The sequence below is a fragment of the Podarcis muralis genome, chromosome 2, assembly GCF_964188315.1.
Source record: "Podarcis muralis chromosome 2, rPodMur119.hap1.1, whole genome shotgun sequence".
NCBI classification, from domain to species: Eukaryota; Metazoa; Chordata; class Lepidosauria; order Squamata; family Lacertidae; genus Podarcis; species Podarcis muralis.
The window spans coordinates 74,785,194-74,809,178 of record NC_135656.1 but is presented as its reverse complement, the minus strand read 5'-3'; the positions used below and the strand labels follow the sequence as shown (position 1 = coordinate 74,809,178).

General features: G+C 42.3%; 1 protein-coding gene across 2 annotated transcripts in view; it reads right to left on the bottom strand.

Moving 5' to 3' along the window:
• The window catches only part of STAB1 (stabilin 1), a 92,135-nt gene that overhangs the window by 15,099 nt on the left and 53,051 nt on the right, over positions 1–23,985 (bottom strand). For both annotated transcript variants that reach the window (XM_028718777.2, XM_028718778.2), the window contains exons 36-55: positions 22,972–23,028; positions 21,603–21,698; positions 20,340–20,535; positions 19,470–19,565; positions 17,971–18,016; positions 16,939–17,018; positions 13,999–14,124; positions 13,215–13,288; positions 12,276–12,350; positions 11,635–11,748; positions 10,631–10,678; positions 9,926–10,009; positions 8,403–8,549; positions 6,862–6,999; positions 6,219–6,278; positions 5,433–5,609; positions 5,250–5,336; positions 3,621–3,770; positions 1,049–1,108; positions 689–905 (exon numbers count right to left, since the gene is read on the bottom strand). In XM_028718777.2, the coding sequence (XP_028574610.2) occupies positions 689–905; positions 1,049–1,108; positions 3,621–3,770; positions 5,250–5,336; positions 5,433–5,609; positions 6,219–6,278; positions 6,862–6,999; positions 8,403–8,549; positions 9,926–10,009; positions 10,631–10,678; positions 11,635–11,748; positions 12,276–12,350; positions 13,215–13,288; positions 13,999–14,124; positions 16,939–17,018; positions 17,971–18,016; positions 19,470–19,565; positions 20,340–20,535; positions 21,603–21,698; positions 22,972–23,028 (2,128 nt within the window). The remainder of the gene's footprint in view (positions 1–688; positions 906–1,048; positions 1,109–3,620; positions 3,771–5,249; positions 5,337–5,432; positions 5,610–6,218; positions 6,279–6,861; positions 7,000–8,402; positions 8,550–9,925; positions 10,010–10,630; positions 10,679–11,634; positions 11,749–12,275; positions 12,351–13,214; positions 13,289–13,998; positions 14,125–16,938; positions 17,019–17,970; positions 18,017–19,469; positions 19,566–20,339; positions 20,536–21,602; positions 21,699–22,971; positions 23,029–23,985) is intronic.

The following is a 23,985-nucleotide window of genomic DNA, read 5'->3' as shown; positions in this document are numbered from 1 at the left end:
GAAGGTTAAAAATACATCAAAACATCAGTCATTAAAAACTTCCTTAAACAGGGCTGTCTTCTAAATGTCACATAGTTGTTTATTTCTTTGACATCTGATGGGAGGGGGTTCCACAGGGCAGACGCCACTACCAAGAAGGCCCTCTGCCTGGTTCCCTGTAACCTCACTTCTCACAGTGAGGGATCTGCCAGAAGGCCCTTGGCGCTGGACCTCAGTCCAGGCTGAACAATGGGGGTGGAGACACTCCTTCAGGTATATGTGTTATGGCCAAGTGGAACATACACTAAGTCACTTAAAAAGGAAGTCTATCATTTTGAAAGGGATGGTAGGGGACATAGACCATTCAAGGCAAAGAAGTATGTTGGAAGGGTTGTTGGAATAAAGGAAATTTTTCAACCTTTGTAAGCGGGACAAAGCAAGTGAATCCATCATACTACACAAACAGGTTGCAAAGGAGTATCTGAAGTGGCTCCTGCTTGCAGTTATGAGGGCTACTTCCTAAGACATGTAAATCTAAAAAGAGCTCAACAGGAAACTATGGGGAATCTTCCCCATATAAAAAGGAAAACTATGATGAACAGTCTGGTGTTGTTTCTATTGGCTGAAATAATCACTATGATCACCAGGAAAGAGAAAAACACACACAAGTATACAGTTCCCCTGTGGACACACAACGAAGATCTCTTACCCTGACAATCTTTCCCATAGTGGTTTGGACAGCACTGAGGCACCCACTCAACGACAAAGCATGTTCTCCTGCACCCCTTCATCAAGGACCTTGAAAGTGGACGCCATCTGTTCAGCCCATGTGGACGATATAACCAGGGAGACCTTCTTTCAGAAAGGGAGTACCATGGACGGGTGGACAATCCATCTTCATAATAGTAACAAGACTGGGTCTCCCCCTGTAAGGAAAAACAACAAACTTTTATTTGCCCTTGATTGACATCTATTCCTTAGGGTAGAAATGCATGCCAAATATCTACTGTAATATATATCACAGGCTTAGTACGTTTTTATTTAGATGGAACCTTCATGTTCAACTTACCCTGTCTTTTGCGACACCGGAACAACGAGGCGGATTACCACAGGAACCGCAAGCAGCAGCCTGAGAGGAAGAGAAGCAGGAAGAGGAGAAAAGGTCCACAAAGGTTACAATTAAAAGTCGCCAGTCTGATTCTATTAAGCAGAGCTCGTCTCACCAGCAATGACCGCAGGCGTAACAGCCAGTATGGCCCTTTTTCAAGTTCACCAGTGGTTTATTTTTTCACGGAAAATCTTTCCATTTCATCAGGTCATTATGGGACCTCATGGTGAAGGGCAGGTAAGAAATATAATGATAATAAAAAAATATATTAAGAAATGAAGGCCAATTGCAAACACAATATTAGACAAGACCGGAAGCTTTGGGTTGTGTTTACTTAATACAAGTAAAACAAACATGCCAAATTATATCACTCTAGGGAAGACATGTACAACAGGTTGATCGCCTTGGTGTCTTTGGTCGATCGCAGTATAAAATAAAGTGATAACCTGGGTGGTCATTATCAATCCCCAAAATAAGCTCAATAGCTCTGGTGAACCCTCCCTTAAAAAAAGCTCAACAACTCCTGGCAATGACAATGGGTAGATCCCAGCCTCTTTGGAGTTGGACGTGCCTGCTCTAGGGCCTCTGGAAATTTTCTGGTGCAATTTACCCTAATTTGGATAAAAAATATCCAATTCAAAATTGGGGTAAAAGTGCAGCTATACATTCCTTTGTTGCATAAATCTATGCCAGGTTCTTCCCGTGAAGGGATGCCCAAAATCCTCAAAGGAAGGGAAGCAGAAGGCTCAAAATGGCTTGTTTTCAATTGAATAGGTCTAATGAAGTAATCAGTGGGCAGAACGGAGGTGGAATTCAACATTATGCCCTTCCAGTTATTCCATCTGCGCAAACATTGCAGCTTCCCAGATGGAACCTCCTCTCCTCCCCCTGTGCACTGTTCTGGGGATTCTCCTGACTCCTCTGGAGCCATTGGGGGGGGGGGGGCTGTTGCGCTAGCAGAGAAGTCCGTATGCAGTACTTCCCCTGAGAGAGCTGGTTAGGTGAATTTCACCTGATGTGTTTAATCCACCACACATCTGGCAATTCTCTCCTCAAAGACCTTTCTCCCCAGTCTTCTGGGCTTCTGGCTTCCAAGCTCAGCTGAGGGGGTGGGGACCAAGCTTAAAATGGCTGGCAGGGTGGCCTTTGCAAACAGGGGGTGAGTTAAGCACTTTCTAATAAATTCTCAGCTGCAAATTTCTCTTCCTCCCTGCCACACACACACACTTATTGGGCTGAGAACACTTTGGCCTATGAATGAATACTGCCATTCATATGGCAGTTTTCATGACTTCCCCGTTTCGTTCTGCATTATACCTGAGCTTTCACATAACATAAAATTCCATTTCTAGAATTGCTGTGGAATATAGGGCAGATTTCCATGTTATTTGCTTCCAGAAAAAATCCATTTCCAAACAATATGGAAAAGACTGCTAAACATGCACTGTATGCCACAATAGTTCTGGAAGTGGCTTTTATATTGCGTGAAACTTGCCATATATCCTCCTTTTCTAGGACATGTCCTCCTTTTAAAAATGAGACTCATCATGGTGATCCATAGTTAAAAGTAGAAGTCGGGAAATGTGTCCTCTTTTTTGCTCTTCAAAACATGGCAACTCTAAATATAATGTGGAAATTAACAGTTATCATAAAGATGGAATAAACTGCCATGTGAACGCAGTCCTTCTTTGCCTTGTAGCTCCTCCCTGAGGATTGGGTGTGTAATGTTAGGGAATCCAATCTGTGTTTTTTGTGTTCCAGTTCATCAGGGTCTGGAGCTGTTCCATTCCAGGTTTTACCCAAAGCTCAGCAGCTCTAGGGACCAGGCCATAGGCAGCTGATTTCTGGTGGGCTTTTATCATGTGTTTGAGTCTGTTCTAAAGTATTTTGGTCACGAACCTTTGTGCAAAGAGCATACTTTACAGGGAGATGTTATAGTTAGCATTTATGCAATATTGTTTTCATTTTATTTTCATTTGTGCTAAAACAGTGGGGTGGGGGAAGAGGAATATAGGATAGAATCATAGAGTTGGAATCCTACTTGTATTGTTCTGTTCTGTTCTGCTCATTGGGGTCTCCACAGATTATCTCTTTTGCTATTTCGTAGTACATTTAGCTGATCATAAGAGTAGGATTATAATTACTGAGTGTTAAAATGTAATTTTGAATCTTAAAACCAAATTAAATATTAAAAAACAGTGGAACCTCAGTTGTCGAACGCTTCGAAAGCTGAACAATTCGGAACCTGAACGCCAACAACCCGGAAGTGAGTGCTTTTGTTTTTGAAAGGCTTCTGAGACACATTTCTCCAATTTTTCAATGGATTTTGCCGACCGGCAATTGTGCCTCAGTTGTCAAATGTTTGGGGAGTTGAACGGTCTTCAAGAATGGATTACATTCGACAACTGAGGTTCCACTGTAATTTTTTTTTAAGAGTTGGTACTTTCCCAGGAGAGACTCTTAACTTCTTTGGGGATTTGTAAAGGAGGAAGGTTATAGAAATCAACAAGTATGTGCATATTAAGACACTCACCGATGGCCGCTCAACATCGCGAAACTCATCACAGCGGGACCCCAAGTCTGGAGGTTCCAGCACCTGGTCAATACCATAAGCAATCCCACCATTAAATTTCATTAACTGCTGTACAATCCTTGCATTGCCATTGTTCACCAGAATTTCCCCCTGTAAGGAAGGAAAACGAGAAGCATATCAGGAGGTGCTCGGTTCAAATCACTGTATGTGAAATTCATCCCTGCCTCCATCCACTTCTTGAAACTTACTGGCACCTTAGGCTTGCTTGCCTGATCACATGCCAAGGCAAAAAAATTAACTGAAAAATTCCCCTTCTATGCAAAAAAGGTACAGCAGCCATATCAAGATCTAGACCTAGGCAGCTAACCTTTGGCCCTCCAGATGTTCGAGGACTGCAATTCCCATCACCCCTGACTATCGGCTATGCTGGTCTGGCACTGATGACAGCTGGAGTCTAACAACAGCTTGAAAGCTGCCAATGGGAGTAGAAGAGGGGAGACAGGAGAAGAGGACCTCTCCAACTCATTCTCTTCCTGATGTTTTACCTACTCAGAATTGCCACACACACACACACACACACACACACACACTGCTTGTTGACAGGAAAGCACTTAGTGGGGAGACCTGAAAGACTAAACCTCTTGCGGGGGCTCAAGTAGTGCCAGCGCCTTCTGTCAAGAGCTTGGGTGTAACCTTCAATGCCTGCCTTTCCATGGAGGCGCAGGTTGCAGCCACAGCAAAGGTGGCATTTTTCCATTTCCGACGTATTAAGCAGTTGGTCCCTTACCTTTCTTGCCCTGATCTGGCCACAGTGATCCATGCGATGGTCGCCTGCAGACTTGATTATTGTAACTTGCTCTATGCGGGACTGCCCTTGAAGCTGACCCAGAAACTCCAGCGGGTGCAGAATGCCGCGGCGAGGCTCCTTACGGGGTCCTTGCCGCGGGATCACATTCATCCAGTGCTTTACCAACTGCACTGGCTCCCGGTGGAGTACAGGGTCAGGTTTAAGGTGCTGGTTTTGACCTTTAAAGCCCTATACGGCCTAGGACCCATGTACCTACAGGACCTCCTCTCCTGGTATGCCCCACGGATGACCTTAAGGTCCACAAATGACAACACTTTGGAGGTCCCAAGTCACAAGGTGGTTATATTGGTCTCAACTAGGGCCAGGGCCTTTTCAGTACTGGCCCCGACTTGGTGGAATGCTCTGTCACAAGAGACTATGGCCTTGCGGGACTTGACATCTTTCCACAGGGCCTGCAAGACAGAGCTGTTCTGCCTGGCCTTTGGTTTGGACTCAGTCTGACCCTCATGTTTCCCTCCCCTTATGGTTTTGATCTATGGACTATTATTAAAATGAGGCTGCATTTTAAATTGTATTTTTAACCTGTATTTTAAATTGGTCCCCCCCCATTATGTTTTTATTGTAATTTTACTGGTGTTAGCGGTCTTGAGCCCGGCTCTGGCCGGTGAGGGAGGGATATAAAAAAAAATTTATTATTACTATTATTATTATATTATTATTAAAGAGTCACCCATTCAATCCCTAGCTGACCCACTCAAGCAGTACAATAATCACTCCACCCCTACATACACAACATTTAGTTCAGATAAACATTGACTTACGGCATTTGTCTTGCTGCAGCCAAATGAGATGAGCGATCCATGCATCGTTCTTAAACCATGAGTATTCGTCAGACTGGAACCTGATAACTAGACACACACAAAAGTAATGATTCTGAGACAACTTCAAAAATAAATTCAGAAGGGTGTTTTTTTAAAAAAACAACAACAACACTATCAACTTACCAGCGTGTCCCTGATCATGTGTCCTTTGAGATAAGCAGCCAACTTGCTCCGGTGTTCTCTATGATACAACCATTTTTGCATATCCTCAGGGAGAGAATTAAATGCTGCATCTGTAGGCCACAACATTGTGAAGGGCTGGTGCAAGGTACTGTTCACCAGATTAAGAAGTCCCGCCTCCTACACAGAGACAATACAGCAAAGTGTATGCACATCAAAATGCCGTACACGCAGTATCAATCATAAATTACTTGTGTGCAACTAGCCATCAGAAACAAAAGAATGTTTTGAAGCATAGGTGGGTTCCCACAAGGCAAGACACAGTGACAACAGCAAGAACCTTTACTGAACTACGTAACTAGGAAAGCGGGGCAAAGCAACTGCTTATATGCATTTCTGAAGGCCTGGGCCATGCCCACTTCCAACATGATTGGCTGTTTAAACTTCCAAACTGCGAATCACGACTCAGATTTTAAGGGCCAATGGCAGAGGCCCAATTCCTGAAATGTTCTGTGATTGGATATCATATATCAAATCAGAACACAGGGGCTCAGAATCCTTAGTCCAGACTCAAGCTCAGGCAAACAAAGACCACTGAATACATAACTTGTTCCATATTTAAAAGTAAGAAATTTACTGCACAATCCTTTGAATGTAAGACCAAGCCTAGATTGGAGGGAGTATACTCTGAAATGAATTCTGAACTGAATCAGAAAGTTAATTTTTTTGGGTATTTTTATTAGAGATTAATGTTTCATTTTAAGGACTACAGATTTTTAAAAAAATTACCACTAGAAGCTTGCTGTAGATTTTGTATCCATAAGCATCTGCAACCTCTGTGATGGTTTCCTGGAAAGCAACAAATAGATGCAGTTATTAGAAACCAAGTCTCTGTATCATGGAAGAGGAAACCCAAATGCATTGCCACTCCCAGGGGATCGCTTTGTGTCCATTATAATGAAGACTGAAGAGAAAGCGCCCAATACACAGACATTCATACTCCTTAATACAGCAGCAAGTCATGATTTCTGCCAATCATCAATGCAGTCAATCAATATACTACTATTCTGGTCAGACATACTAGCTGTGAAATGCCTCATTCCAATATTTATAAAACTTTCTTCCACCAGGTAGGAGATTTCATATGCAAAGCTAGAAATGCTTCTGTACAACATAGGAATGCAAACCAACCAATTGTGTAACACCAAGGGGCAAGATGGGCTCACATACATTGCCAATGCATACAAATTACCTTGGGTGTGCCTTTGGCAGATTTACGTCACTGCTGGTATTTATTTATTTATTTTATATTAAAGCAAGTGCAAGGTTTTATGTTTAACCATAATGTTGTGTTTGTTTGCTTTTTAAAAAAATACAGCGTTGAGTATAAAAATTAATGAGTCATTTCAACCCTTTATAATTTTAGACATACCTGTGCTAGGTTGGATGAAATGTTTATATTCTGCAGGTCATATGGGATTAAGATCTTGTCAATGAAATGTAGGACACCATTGCTTCCCATAATGTCACTCTCAATTATCTTTGCTTCATCATTTAAATACACGCTGTTCTGAGAAAAAGGGACATAATACACATTCCCTGTAAGACACACCTTCTCATGTACAAAGCCTTTTTGTTCTTGAGTAATGATCACCAGTGAGGGATGGGCTACAGTAGCAAGATGGAGTAAGTTATTGTAGGTTTGTCTTGATAGAGGTTTTAGGCTTGACGCCTTATCATGACTATTGGTCCATTTAACCCAGCATTGTCTACACTGACTGGCAGCAGCTCTTCAGGGTTTCAGACGGAGTCTTTCCCAACCCTACCTGGACACACCAGGGACCTTCAGCATGCAAAGCAGATGCTCTAACCACTGGGTTATGGACCTTCCATTGAATATATGCAACCATGTTCTCACAGTCCCTTCCTTCGACTACTCAAGCTGGGTACAGTGGTACCTTGGGTTAAGAACTTAATTCGTTCTGGAGGTCTGTTCTTAACCTGAAGCAGCACTTTAGCTAATGGGGCCTCCTGCTGCTGCGCTGCTGGAGCACGATTTCTGCTCTCATCCTGAAGCAAAGTTCTTAACCCGAAGTACTATTTCTGGGTTAGCGGAGTCTGTAACCTGAAGCGTCTGTAACCTGAAGCGTCTGTAACCCGAGGTACCACTGTATAGCTAAAAACTTTTCAGAAATTTATGGGCAACATTGCGAAGCAGTAGTGCTCCCATGGGATGGAGGGTTTTAAAAGAGGATCGAATTCATGGAGGAGAAGGCTATAGGTTTCCCCCAGGCATCTGCTTGGCCACAATAGGATGCTAGACTAGATGGACCATTGGCCTGATCTAGCAGGTTCTTCGTATGTTCCTACAATTGCAGGTCTAGGGGCCAAATATGACCTTCCAGGCCTCTCTTATCAGGCCCCCAGGACTCTTCCCAGGCCATACTGGTCCCACTTTGCACCCTCAAGTGTTTTTGCCTGGTTGGAAAATGTCCATAACTCCCTAGTCCCTGGCCTCCATCCTTCTGAAATGTTACATGTTACTTCCCTAGGGACCCTTCTTCAATGCATGCCATTTTCATACTAATATAATTGTAAACAAAACAAAACACACAAGGATCAACTTCAACAGTGCCCCAAAACAAAAAAAACCTGCATCCATCTTTCTGAAGTTTGTTAGGTTTCTTACCAAGAGGCACCTTTATGAAAAGAATAGGGACCAGGGGCATCAAATGAGACCGACCCTTCAGACCTTTCTATCCAACCCTTGGGATTCTACTTAAACCCTGCTCCACACTCACGTTGTGTCTTGCCTGCCTGGGATGTGTCATTGATCTACACGAATGCCTCTTGCCTGGCTGGATGTGAGAACGTGTATAGGAAGCACTTACATGGTGGGAAGGTAGCCCGTTGTACAAAGGGTAAGAGGCACACCCATTGCTCTGCCCATGTACTGAATAACATGGCACATACCTCTTTCATGGAAACCTTTATTTTGAGTCCAGATAGAGCTGTGATGGAATTTTTCAACTGCAAGTCTTCTGACTGTAACTTGTGGCAGATGACTATGTGATAGTTAAGCAAATCCTTGATGAAACCCTTCTCTTCCCATTCTGAAAACTGAAGAAACTGGGGTTATACAAGTCAGGCACGGGCTCAGCACCTTTCCAAAGCACTGAAACTAGCTGAGGAGAATGGGATGCCCCAGAGTCAAATATTAATTTGACACTTCACCTACTGAGAAAACTTGTTCTCATTCAAGAAAGAGAAGAATGAAGAATTATGGAACTATTCCCCATTACCGTATTTTTTGCACCATAACACTCACTTTTTTCCTCCTAGAAAGTAAGGGGAAATGTCTGTGCGTGTTATGGAGTGAATGCCTACGGATGGCGGGGGGATCTGCTGCAGTCGTGAGCAGAGGATCCATGGTTCCCCTTCCTTCCCTCCTCCGTGGCTTGCTTTGAAACAGCAAAGCGGGAGAAGAGCCGCTGAGTGGGGAGGAGAGAGGGACAGAGACCCTGCTTGCTTTAAAGGAGCAAAGTGGGAGAGGAGAGTGTAAGCGGCTCCTGTCCGGTTGGCTCCTTTAAAGCAAGCAGGGTCTCTGTCCCTCTCTCCTCCCCACTCAGCTGGCTAAATAGCAGCAAAGTTTTTCAGCAAGCTGGGGAGGAGGGAGAAAAGCGGAGCCTGCTTGCTTTAAAGGAGCAAAGCTGGAGAGGAGAGGAGCCTTCTCCTATTATACCCCTCTTCTGCATTATTAACAGCATCCTTCTCTACCCACCCCACGCGTTTTCCTTGTCCCTTGAGTGCTTTTCCTTCCCTCCCCACTTAAAACGTGGTTACAAAGCACGGATCCACATGGATCCTCAGGATTTCTGCATTGGGCTACCCCAAACTCACCGTCAGATCACATGTCTGTGGCTACAGCATGAACCACAAAAATCATACATCCTCTGTTTCGTTTATAATATTTTTTTTCTTGTTTTCCTCCTCTAAAAACTATGTGCATGTTATGGTCGGGTGCGTGTTATAGAGCGAAAAATACGGTATATATATTATAGTTAATTAAAAAATTAGGGAAGACAGCCAATCACAATATAATCTCTAATACATTGAAGAGAACTGAATCAAACCTACACATGCAGCAGAAATTCAGATTCATACAAATGAGTTGAAAGTTGCTTAGATTAGATAGCAAACACTCAGGTTTAACTGAAGCGGGGCCCTTTCTAAGGATTTAACCTTTTCTAGTTAGAAGGGGTGATTTTAATGTCGGGGGGGGGGGAAGGAAGGAAGGAAGGAAGGAAGGAAGGAAGGAAGGAAGGAAGGAAGGAGGGTAGGTGGGTTGGGCTTTGGGCACTGTTGGCATGCAGTGCCTGAGGGCCATATTGCCTATCCCTGTATTAAACTAGCTCTAAAGAAACCCAGAGAAGACTTGCATAGACTGATAAACAGAACTATAGGCTTTCAAATGCAACCAGAAAAGTGTTTCTTACCGTGGTGCTGTTCTTTATGTAATCAGCATGTGGGACAAAAACAGTGAACGGTCCAGATCCCGTCAATTCAACAGTGCTAAAGCGCTATGGCACAAAAACAGGTCCAGAGATTAACACACACAGCAGCACAACATGATTTATGCAAGAAAACACTGCTCAGAAAAGATGAAGCAGGGCTCTGCTCATGTCACTGGACATTTCCAATGTTCTTCATCCTGATGCAGCTCCTTTTACCACTACCCACCCCAAAGTCCACTCCTGAAGTGAAGGAGACTCTCTAGAATGGAGTAGGGTGGGAGTGAAAATTGGCAGAAATCTAAGGTAACTTCGAATAGCCCCCTGTATATGGATTGCTCTCCCCAGGGAGTCCTGCCCATCTGCAATCTTGTCATCCTTTTGGTGCCAGCAAATACATTTTGGTCTACCTGAGCATTTGGACGCCACCAGTGCCATGTTATTACACTGATGAATCTGTTTTTAATCACATTTATGTCATTATGTGATTATGTTCACCATTATATTTTGTTAATTTTGGCTGTAAGTTGCTTTGAGACTTTTTTTTTTAGTGGGAAGCAATACACACACACACACACACACACACACACACACACAAACTTAATAAACGTAAACCTGCATGAGTGGAAGTGACACAAGGGACTCTCTAAATTCAAGGCTAACTCTCTTTTATAGGATGTTGATGCTTACTTTGAAATGATTAACGAATTTAGATGCAGCTTGTCTTGTGCTGAGCTCCTAAAAAAAATGAAAGAAATTAAAAACCATCTAATATTAACGACAAGGCTCTGCTTTTTTCATTTTTTAAAAAAAAACAACCTTATCCTTCATATCCAAATGAAGAAAGAACGTTTATACCCTACTTCACACAATAACGGGAGTACAATAATGAATAATGAAATGGGAATGGTTTGTGAAAATAACCCCATTATAAGACTTGTGACATACATTCTGGGCTTGAATTTTCCAGTTGCCTTGAATTGTTTGGCCAGAGAATTGATTAAGGAACCGGTCCCACTGACATCTGACAAGCAAAAATGAACTGCAGTGTCCTCTGCCTTCAGAGTGAACTTACTCTCAACTCCAAGTCCTCCAAAGGCTCTACTAGTCCAAAGAGGTATTTGGAACTGATTGGCTTGCAGGAGAAGACCAATCAGGCTCCAGGACGGAATCAGAATCAGCCAATCAGATGGGACACATTGTGTAAATAATGTATATAAAAGCCTGAGGTTTGGGGGACAATTAAATCACTGTTTTATAAGCTGCAATAAAGAGCATGAAATCACTACAGGACTCCGAGTTTCAGGGTAGTATTTCTAATGGTAGCATTTGAACAATTCTAGGTAATATCTGTATTTTAACTGCAAGCTCCTCAACCAGCAATCTTTTTCTTCACTTTCTTTTAAATTAATCCCTAACTAATCTATGGCCAGAACTGTTACTGTACTGCTATATTTAATTTACGGGACCTTTTGTAACTTTCTCACCTCCTCTGAAATATCCGCTTGGCATTTTAAAAAAATCTTAGTTTGCTTCTTCTTCAGAAAGATGAGTGATGGTGTAAGGAACAGTTCTGTATACAGCCTGATGTCAATAATATATTATTGCTGGTATAATGCTGCCCGGTGGGAACTTAAGAGTAGGCTGAGATAAAAGAAATCGTGGCAGCCCCTTTCCAACAGAATGTCTTGTACCTGCCACACAGTGCCTGTGCATGTAAATCCATCGCCGGTACCAGATAAACAAATGCAGATTCGATCCCCATTTGTAGAGAGACAGAGAGCACGTGGACTGCAGCCTCCATTATCCTGGGAAGAAAAGTTGAAACATATTAGTCAGTAAGAAAGCTGAAATACTGCCTACCGGTACTTGGAAATGCGTAAAACACACAGTGCTTGGAACTCACATAACTTCTTCTTCTTTTTTAAAATGTTTTTATTAAGCAATTTCAACATAACAAATTGTCAAACCGTATAATCACAGACATAATTCCCCCCTTTCCTCCCTCCCTTCCCCCCTAGGACTTCCCTCAGCTCCTCTCTCTGATTTCTCTGCACATACTATTTTCTGCATGTTATAAAACTCACGTAACTTCTTGAACAAACCTCTATAATCAAGGTGGGCTCTAGATTTTTAATGCTTCTTATCTGAATGGACCATTTTATGCCAAATTACACACTACACAGGATATTCATGATTGGTTTTCCCAAGCACACACTTTTTTTTTAACATTTCAAGATTCTACCCATAATTTGTCTGATAATGGACAGAAAGGAGACCAATGTAAATCATTTGTTAATCTTTTGACGAGAGAATCAGATGAGTGCCAACAAACCTCCTTGCAAGGATCAGTGCGCTCACACTTGTTAACACCATCGCCAGTGAACCCAGGAAGACAGTTACAGGCAACCTATGTAAAATAAAACAAAAGCAACAATGTATAGTCAACATTATATAATTCGGACCTACAAACAAAACTGCAGACAACAGTAGCAATAGATTGATTTTCTACAATGAAAATTAAAATCACAGGACCTTCCTCAGTCTAGAAACCTGCAGCTGTCTTTATCATCTTATTTCTGCTGTTGTGTGTAAGCATGCAACAAATCACTTCTACCTGAGCAATGGAACTTCTTCTCTGTCTTCTCCTTCTATGTGCACCCTGTATCTGCTCTGGGCTTCTCCCCCAACCCTGCTAATTATAGGGGGGCTGGAGGATAAAAAGGGGGAAGTCCCATTGAACAAGTGGAAAGTGTTCCCTATGCACCATGACCTTGCAGGATTCAAATGATGATCTAACAGAGAAGAGCATAACAGAAAGAGAGAGCACATGCATAGCCACCAGAGTGTGCCACTGTGTCTTCCCAGTGAGAAACAGTGCAATCAGCTGCAAGAATTTTAAATAGTCTTCTGAGCTAGTGAGACCCAATCCCTTACGGTCACCAAACTCAGCAGCTGGAGATGCATTGCAGCGCATTAGCACTGTTCCCTCATTGTGATGAGATTTCAGTCTTAGATAATATAGATATGTGCTCATGGAGTGACTTGTGCAATGGAGCTCCCACAAAATCTGCTCCAGAAGGTGGGTTTTGTGGAACCCTCAGGGTAGATCTGGGAGGGGGCCATGGGGAGGAAAAATCTGTTGCATGCGTGGATGTTGCTACACAAGCTCAATGATTTCATTGGATACTACCCTTAGGGTGGTACTCTTCCCTCCCAGGGAGAAATGTACTGTTAGAGAGCCCCAAAAATAAAGAGAAAAGGAGTTGCTTACGAGGCCTGGTCCTGTTTTAACACACTCGGCAAACTGGTGACATCCTCCATTCTTGTCTAAGCATAGATCAATTTCTGTATTTAGGAGAGATGTAGGAGAAAGGATTGTATGCACCAAAATTTTGCTTCCACTGTAAAACTGCACCTGCCTAACAAAACAAGTTCCTAGCATGCTAGGAGGCATGAACAGCGCTGTTATATATGAAGCTGTCTGCCAAGAGGAGAAGTGAGCAAGAGTGAAACAGTAGGAAAAAAGGTTACATTTTTGGTCTTAAGGACAGCATTCTTGACCCACTCACTCTCAACCCCCAAATAAAGCCCTTTCCACGCTAAAAATTAAACACAGCTCTGTGGAGGAAAGACAGAACCCCATAGGAAAGACCACGGCCACAGCATGTCTTGGGCAAAAATTGGGATTTGTTCAAACTGCAAGAAGTCCTATTGTCCTAGTAGCAGGTAGATGAGCACAGTTCCCATTTCCTAACAACCACAACTTTATTACTCTGCCTAGGCATGGAACAGAAGGATATCTGCTGTAGAGAAGGGGTGGTTGAACCATGCATGAGATAATTAAGGCGGTGTGAGACGCCAGGTCTGCAAGAGAGACAGGGTGACTGTAAGTTCTCAAACTCATTTTAATGATACCATAAATATTTACTTGAGTTAAATGTCACCAGTATGCTCACTCATGCATCTACATATATACTGGCCTTTGCAGTTAGCATCTATTTTCAAAAACAGAATGGCTCAGCAGTTCATGTGCTTCAAGCAGCATGGGTGCTCACCCCGGCATAGAGTCCCGTCTCCAGCATAGCCTTCTTTACAAGAGCAAGTTCTTTGACCAGGCCCAACTTTTGTACAGCTGGCATGTGGGGAGCAGCCACCATTGCCCACCGCACAGGGATCGATTTCTGTGTTACAAAAGAAAAGAAATTAGGAACAGGGTTGTCCTTTCTCTCGCTTCCCTCTGCAGCCTCCTGAAAACCTGCAAGGGTGACCCTTGTGATCAGTATGGAATATATTGTTGGGGGGCGGAGGTCAGATGGGGAGGGGAGTTAACAGGAATTTCCCCCTTATGTGAACAGATGATCAAGGCAGAATTGCAAGTCTATTTTGCTCATGCTTCTTAGCCAAACTGCCAAGGGAACATCAGAATCACTCAGAGAGGTGTACTATTTGCGTGATCAGGCACATCAAGCCTGTTGCCTCCCCCCGCAGACAGATTCATTGTGCAGTTATTGGATCAAAGCAGGCCACAACTTTATTGATTACAGATGTATGCAATCTGGCTCAGGCATCGGGTGATTTCTCGCTCAGTCAGCCCACCTGCTGACTGCTTCCCAAAGGGTTGAATCTGAGAAAGGATTGCCCTGTGACTTACAACAAATAGGAACAGCCCATCAGAATTGCTGCCTTGGGGAGTGCTGTGGTCCTTAGCCCCATCTGGGCTTATGGACAAAGCACTACCCCAGGATCCCTTTAATGGGGTACCCCAATTCCGGCTCCGGTGGCAGTTAAGACATTGGGGATCATTTATAGAGTTTAACTGCAGGGGATGTAAGGCTTTGCCTCCTCCTTCAAAGAAGGGAGAGCATGCCTGCTTCTTTTCTGCCTCTCTGATTTTGTGGCAGGCCCACTGTGCACACACACACACACACACACACAACCCAGCAAGTCAGGGAGGGAATAACTATCAGGATACAGGCACAGCTGATAACAAGCCACAACTGGCTTGCTGAGGTAAGTGGGGTTGGCATGGCATGGGGTCAAGATCCATTATTTCACAAGACTGCCAGTCTGAAGCCCAATACACCATCCAAGCACAGGGAACACTTTGGGACTTGACCAGCATGTAAGAACCTAGTGTGGTGCATGCCATGGAGCTGGAATCTCGCTGGTAACATGAGGTGAGTGGGGCCAGAGCCAGTCTGCTCTAAGCTGAGGCTATAAAATGGGTATCATCATGGTTTCATCTGGTTCTGGCTTCATGGCTTGATTAATATGACCAATAAAGATCATTCAATTGCATTGCCAATTTTGATTAAATCACTATATACGTGGGGGGGGGGGGGCATGCTGATGCTTAACAAAATTCTTGTTGAGGTAAAATGCAGGATTCATAGCCTGCATCTGATCAGTTTCTGGCTGATTGCTTTGAAATACCTGTCTTGTAAGAAGTTCTGTGTTAATCCATAAAAATAAGGATGCTTGATTAAATGAAAGTGGTTTTGTTCCTGATTGCAGATTTCAAAATGATTACTGTAGAGATTACTGTAGAGGAGCTATTTAAGCTGTTATACATCAAGGTGGCATAATAATTTGATTAGCCTGGTACTAAGCACTTGAAGTGCTAGCTGTTTTCATAATCGTGACAGAATGGGGGACAAAACAGGGAGGGGTTAGGAGAGCAAAGCTATTTTGCTGTAGCTTTACTTTTAATTTTTGTACTTTAGTTCTTATAGATTTGCCTTATCCTCTGCAATAACGTGAACATTTCTGTTTCTAGTTAAATTGCAACCAAATGTGCCTAAATTAAGAGTCAATATTAAATGACCGGCCAAAAGGTATCTTAAAGGGCCATAGGAAATGACCCTTTGAAACCTGTCCCATAGGATTCTCAAGAAACAGAAAGCAGAATCACAGAGATGGAGGGAATCTCAAAGGTCATATAGTCCAATGCAGTCAATTGTCCCTCAACTGATGGCCATCCAACCTCTGCTTAAAAACCACTGATGGTGGTGCATACACCAGCTTCTGCAGCAGTCCTTTCCACTGTCAGACAACTTCTACCACAGGAGAAGTTTAAACCCTTTTTCTTTTAATGTAGGCACTCCAGAGGAATAAAAACAGATCTGCTCCATTATCTAGGTGACAGCATTTCAAGTATTTGAAGATGGCTACTCCCTAAAGAAGCCATAAAGAAGGCTCATCGCCGAAGAATTGATGCTTTTGAATTATGGTGCTGGAGGAGACTCTTGAGAGTCCCATGGACTGCAAGAAGATCAAACCTATCCATTCTGAAGGAAATCAGCCCTGAGTGCTCACTGGAAGGACAGATCCTGAAGCTGAGGCTCCAATACTTTGGCCACCTCATGAGAAGAGAAGACTCCCTGGAAAAGACCCTGATGTTGGGAAAGATGGAGGGCACAAGGAGAAGGGGACGACAGAGGATGAGATGGTTGGACAGTGTTCTTGAAGCTACCAACATGAGTTTGACCAAACTGCGGGAGGCAGTGGAAGACAGGAGTGCCTAGTGTGCTCTGGTCCATGGGGTCACGAAGAGTCGGACACGACTAAATGACTAAACAACAACAACAACACTCCATCGCAACTCACTCACATTTTTTTCCTGGCAAAACACACCCAACTCATTCAACTTTTCCTTACAGGACTTTGTATGCAGGCTTCTCACCAACTTTGCCACCCTCTTCTGGACACATTCCAGTTTGTCAATATCCTTCTGAAGCTGCAGTTCACAGAGCTGGACAGCAATGTTCAGAAAAGGTCATATGTTCTCTTCTACCCACAGAATTTTCATTTTTGAAAAGGTATGCATGTTCATCACTCATATATGCATGTTCATCACTTGATAAATGAAAACTATTGTTTAAATCAAATATCCATATTCTGTTGATTACTCAGTTCATTATCCAGACTTTTCTGTGCAGGATGGGTTATGATTTTACCATGTATGCAACATGATTGCAGACATTTGCCAGAAGTACCTGTGCAAGAGGTTCCGTTCCCATTGTATCCAGCAGAACACAAGCAAGTGGGCTGGGAAGTGGTAGAGTCATTGACGCAACTGAAATGGAAGAAGGAAGCACTGAGAAGGTATGTATGTACCCAAATTCACCAACATGTTCAAGGATGCTATTCTGTGGTAATGACCAGTCTAAAACTCCAGCATTCTTGGATCTCTATAAACAGTTGATCCTGGTTTCCTTTGCCCAGGTGAATGCAATTAAGAACTATGAGAGTGACATTATATCATGCAGGGTTCAAAAAAGCTCAAGCAATGCATTTTTGCTTTTCCTTGTGCAAAATAAATGGAAGTTTTGCATCTCAGTGACATGTGCATCACAGGACCCCAGTTGATCATAAGTGAAAGCCACTGCCAAAAGGCTATTGCTGACAAAAGATTTAGGTGGTCTCGAAATTAGCAGACCAATTTCCATCTATATCAAAATTACTTCTCCTTGATAGGTACATCTTTAGCTCTACAGCTGTTGATAATACCCAATACAAAGCAACAGAATGGGTAAATGCCTTACCTATTCACACTTCATTTTCAGAAGAGGAATATGCATTTTGAATTTGCATTTTAAATTAAACAATATATTGTTTAAATTAAAACAATATATTGATGAGCAGAAGCCATCCTTTTACAATCTTTGCGTATGAAGGGCTTTCTCTCATGCACAAACTAATTCCCCACTGCGCAGGATGACATTAAAGGATGGAGCAATTGAAAATGCAAAATGTTGAATTAAAGCATCAGCTTCCATTATTATTATTAATAATAATTATATTCATTAGTCACTTTAAAAAAATGAACTCTCAGTGACTTATAAACATTGAAAGCAGATATAAAGAGAAAAAACAACCTAAAATACAATAATATGCATAAAAGAGCAAATCCAGCTCAACCCCAATCCACTACAAAAGTACTGTCATGGTTCCATATTTCAAATACTCATCTCCAGATACATGCATAGCATCACATGTTTTAAATTGTGCCCTCCAATTGTACTCACTTCGCATGTTCATCGCAAGTGCCATTACAGAAATCCTTTTTAACTTCTGAGAGAAAGAAAGAAAGAAAAAGTTTTTACATTATTCCTGCATTGCAGGGGGTTGGATTAGATGACTCTTGGGACCCCTTCCAACTCTACAATTCTATGATTCTATAACTCATCAAGTACCATATTTTGCGCCCCATAGGACGCTCCGGCCCATAGGACGCACCTAGTTTTTTTGGGGGGAAATAAAGAAAAAAAAATCCCCCCCCCCCCAGGTGCGGGGCTGGAAGAACCAGGTCGGGGAACAGCGGGAAGGCGTGCTCTGCCTCCCCGCTGTCCCCCGAGCTTGTGGGGCTGGCGATGGGGAGAAGTGCGCTGATCCCGGGACTGCAGGCAGCTCTGCGCGGCCATCGGGAGCGGGGCGGGACTTTGCGCCCGGCTCCCGGTGGCCGCGCAGAGCTGCGCTGAGCCCGGGACTGCAGGCAGCTCTGCGCAACCCTCGGAGCCGGTCTCCCGAGGGTTGCACAGAGCTTCCTGAAGCCTGGAGAGCGAGAGGGGTCGGTGCGCACCGACCCCTCTCGCTCTCCAGGCTTCAGCGAAAGCCTGCATTCGCCCCATAGGACGCACACACATTTCCCCTTCATTTTTGGAGGGGGAAAAGTGCGTCCTATAGGGCAAAAAATACGGTAATTGAAATCTGTCTAAGAACAATGACAGCAGGACCTTGAACCAGATCAGTCTTTTCAGCGATACTTTTTATGTTGTGATCTCAAGTCAGCAGCTTCTCTGTACTGCATCAGAAGCTGCTTCTGCAATGTGACTATTTGGGTGACAGAAGAAGCAGAGTTGCTGCTGTGGAAACAATGTTAAAAAGCGTTACTGCATGCACGCACGCACGCACACACGCACGCACACGGCTGCCTGCACACAGATATTAATAATGGCCTCACTAAATCAGAGTTCTGACTTTTCCCCAAATCCTCCTGTGGTGGAATGCTGAGATACAAGCAGATCCCATTGCAGGGGTAAAAGAAAAGGAAAGTAATCTAAGTTATCACAGCAGTAATACCAAGGTTCCTGTTAGGTCTAAACTGGGCTATCCCAAATCTTGGGCAATCCATAGTTTTGGGGACCCAAGATTAATTATTGACCCGAGAAGAAGTGCTTGACCATGTTTCAACAACTGTGCAGCGTTCATATTTGATGCTTCAGCAAATACTTAATTTATGTATTGTATTCATGTTCGGCACCTGTGGCACTCCAGATATACTTTTATGTTTATCCTGTTTATTAAGTTTATCCCCCAGAGTATCTCTATGTGTGCATAATCCTATGACTGTCTATCATTCCATTTCTATCACTGCCAGTACGACATTAATTTTTGCTGTTACTCATCCTTACATAACTGCTTTTTCTTAAATCGGTCTCACTTTTAAGATTTCGTTTTTTAATTCACTGAGTTCAGCAACATAATGACTGCATATCCACAAAGACAGTGGCTTTCATGCACTTACCTATGTCGCAGCTAACCCCTTTAAAGCCTGCCGCACAGGTGCAGCTTCCATCCCCCAGCAGTCCATCGTTGCATATCCCATGAGCGCAGTTGCATTCTGAGGATAAATATTAAACTTCTATCAAGGATACATACAGAAGCCCACATTAAGGCAGGCTGAGTTTTCCACAAATTCATAATCAGCTGTATGTGACTGTAGCATTTTAAAATAAATGATGAATCATCATGAAATATGAGTACAAAGCAAGTTATATAGAATATAAATACAAATCCTTCATATACAATCTATTTTTAAAAAAAATATACAAAGTACATACATTATCAAATGGTAGATTATGAAGTTGTAAAACTGAGTGTGTATTAAAGTTCAACACCAATTTTTTTTATGCCAATAGCCAATCAAGGGACTGCAGCCCACAGCAAATTTGGGATTCTGCTGTCTACAATCTATTGATCTTACTAATTCATCTATTAATCTTACTTTTATTTTTAAATAATTGTATTAATTAGCAAAACTTTTTCATCCACTCCCTCGATTTTATTATTTTTGCATTTCCCCTGCACTTTGCTATGATTCACTTGGAAGATCATTGGTTGAGGTTTTTTAATATACACATGGAAAAGTTCTAACACCACAATTTTAGTAGCAAAGGTTTAATCTTTTGATATACCCACTGGATGCTCTCTCAGACAATAGACAAAAGTTAAATGGGACCGCACCTATGAATTTGTTATAGCTAATGACCGCATTGGACCCTAGGAACCAAATGTGGAACAAAACATATGAGTAATTCACAAAGAGTATGTAGAATAATATTCCCTCCCTGTCAATATCACAGAAGTTCCACACATCACTCTAGCCATGAATCACCTGATTTACAGTTGGCTCCATATCTTCCTGGCTGACACATTTCACAGGCCGTTCCATGGTAACCTTCATGGCATTGGCACTCGCCATTGCCATCAATGCCATCTTGACACACTCCGTTTCCAGAACACCAACGGTCTGGTTTTCCCGGGCACATCTCACACATATGGCCATAGTAACCTGAACAGCAGACAGAGACCTCAGGAAACAAAACAAATAACAGTCAGACCCATTATACTGGAGGAAATGTGAAACATCATGTAGTCCAAATATTATTTTTAAAACTGCTTTTCGGTTGTTAGTTGTTGGTTTTTTTGGGTGGCTTATATATTTATTTAGTGCTTGAGATGGTGCCATAATAGCATTACTCCGTGGTCATCAAGCAAGGCTTTGCTAGTGCTGCCTCTTGCTCCCGACGTCCAAACCACGTTATTTCCAAACAGGAACCTGGCTGAAGGATTGGTCCCAGCCAATCATACTATTAATTTATGTGTGAACTGTATAACTTTAAAAAATATTGTTTTATTGTAGAGTGATGTTTTAAATTCTTGTACATCGTTTTATAATTTTCTAAATAATAATGTAACTAATAAATTCTTGTAAATACAATACGCCGCTTAACATTTCTTAAGTGGTGATGACATTGTGACATGTTTTTATGTGGATAAGAGGATGGAGATTGTGTTCAGCATGGACAGCAGCATTACAGTCATATCATGGGACAGAGACCTCCCCTTCAAATATTTTGGATGGTATTGGGGGTTGACAGGTCAGGAAATAAAAATTTGATACTGTGCTTACAGAGAAATTAGTCAGCTGGGGATCTAGATGAGCTCTTACATCCTTCTGGGCAACACAACTTTCTGAGTGATGGCACAAAGGTCTCTGAAGCATCTTTCCATTTTGATGCTGTACTGTTTTTAATATTCAGTTGGAAGGCGTCCAGAGTGGCTGGGGAAACCCAGCCAGATGGGTGGGGTATAAATATATTATTATTATTATTATTATTATTATTATTATTATTATTATTATTATTATTATTATTATTATGGAAGTGATGTTATTTCATCCAAGGGCTCTAAATCATCATTAGCCAACTGCATGTATTGAATGGGAAGTAGATCTATAGAAGCTGGCTTTTGCAGCTCTCATGCAAACACTTTTGTGCCAGCCATAATGAAATGAGTATGAATTCCATGTGTGGGGCAGGAATAAACAATTTTCTATGTGGTCATCATGCATTTGTATACAGTAAAGCTTGCTTACTAAGGAAACTTTGATGCAGGTGAAATGACAGCCAACTGATCTGCGGCCTTGAGACCTTAATACACAGTGAGGAAAACTCCCATTTTCTGGTGCTCCCTGTCAATTATAAAAAAGTCATTACCAATCACATCATAAACAGATATTTATTCCAAGCAGACAACACTCAGCTTTAACCAACAAATGTATTTAACTCTCATTCAGCTGCCTCAATATAAAAGTATTATTGGCCAAAGGGCTTTGCTCATGCAGAGAATCAAGGGTTAAGTTATGTAAAAAGCTTAGAGCAGGGGTTGGCAAGGTTTACCTCCCCTGGGCCGGTTCACTCCAGCGGAGATGTTTCTGTGGGCTGGATCGCACGTGCTCGTGATTTCTGACATCTGCGTCTGCGCAGATGTGATTTCCAGTGCCACAGAAGCGAGTCCCTGTGCCGTGCTGCGCCGGTTTAGTGCAGTGCACGGGGACTCGCTGAGCGGGCGGCTCAGTTCAGGGGCGGCACGTGGGCCGGTTAAACGACCCCCCGTGGGCCGCTTTGGCCCATGGGCCTTAGGTTGCCGACCCCTGGCTTAGAGAAATCCGTTAGGCAGGTGACTGGTGCCCAGATCAAATATTGAGGGTAAGGAGGAGGGATTATTTTGACTCTTAAGGCATTTTAAAAAGACAAAAACAAATACTGGATGACAAAGCAACTTGTTCCAATTCTCTCTCTCTCTCTCTGTGTGTGTGTGTGTGTGTGTGTATCCAACTAAGTGCTAGTCAGAGTACACCCATTAAAATTAATGGGCCAAGTTAGTCATATTCATTTCAATGGGTCTACTCTGAGTAGGACTTAGTTAGATACAACCCTATCAATGAAGGTTAGGTGAAAAATGATGCAAATAGGAACTGGGAGAATTTCAATTCAGTTTGCATTTAAAGACAAACCTTTCAAACTTGAACTTTCTGAAACAAGTCAAGAACTGCCACACAGCTATCCTTCATAGTTGACACGCAAAGTTTGTCACACAGTTCTCCAACCAACTAATGTTTACAAAACTACACCTATCAGGGGAATGTGTGTATAAAACAGGTGCATTTATGAAAGCAGTATACAAAAATACACTGTATAAAGTGAAACTGCTTGTAAAAATGAATATAAAAATATGCTTATTGGGAGAAATTTGCACTAAAATGTTGAATAATTTTCACAAGGATTGTTTTACAAAAAATTGCTACAGAAATGTGGAGAAATGAATTTACATTTGGCTAAATTAGAAACTGAGAGGACTGATACTAACATATATTTCCATCCCTGGCAGCAGGGTAAAGGAGTAAGTAAGAAAATACATAAATTCTGTGAGGAAAAATATTCAAAATAAAAATCATGACTTACAGCAAGCACTGATCCGTTTGGGCACCTGATTTTTTTGTCACACTTCGCACATCTTGTCTAGGGTACAGAGGATTTTTTTTAAAAAAGGAAAGAAGTCAGTTTCATGTTCACAGCACATTAACAATTATCAGTCTCGGCTACAGGAATGCAGAGCACACAGTCAATTAACTGCCATTTCCCAAAAGCTAAGATGGCAGAGTACATTCTTAATGGCTTTGCTGAAATTGTAAAAAATTATGTGAAGCCCCATTATTCCTCCTAATATCCAGTGTTGTGGTCACAGGACTCTTCCATTGTGAAATGTCAATCCCTTCAAATAGCAACTTTTTTGTGTGACTTTCTAATTTGTTTTAACAACCTATGGCTCCCTAGACTATGAGACCTTTGGTAACTGAAATCTAACTCTTCAATTTATATTATAATTACATGATTCTCTGGAACCTAACCCATAGACTTTTGGCAATGTGGCAAAACAATACCTCTAAAATAAATAAAAGCAATGGTTTTGGCACTCTTGGGTCTGCTCATTGAGCAGCAATGCCAAAATATAACACTTCATTTCATGAAGATTATTGACCAGCAGCCATCAGATATTTAGTTCCCAGACATTAGGGTCTGTGTTTTTGCTGTTCTCCTTTTATATGAATTCATATGGCAGAAAGAATTGGCTTTAGGCAGATATACCCTCATTCATTCATTCATTCATTCATTCATTTTCTTTGGCAAATTAAGTTGCTTCTCAGTGTGGGTTCCTGCAGCTCAAGACCAGGCAAAGCAATGTAGCAGCATGCGTTTAAGATTCTTGGGGAAGGGACTTTACGGTTAGTGGTGTCCCCCCATCTCAAATGGGTTAGAAGGTCAAATACCTCCTCAGATCCACAATTGGAGGCAGTGTACTTCGACAACCTGCTCCAACTGGATTCAGTCCCACCAGCACCTCAGTGCACCATGCTGCACTTTACTCTCATTGATATTTGACACACAACTTCTAATTTAAAGGTAACAGGAAGTGAG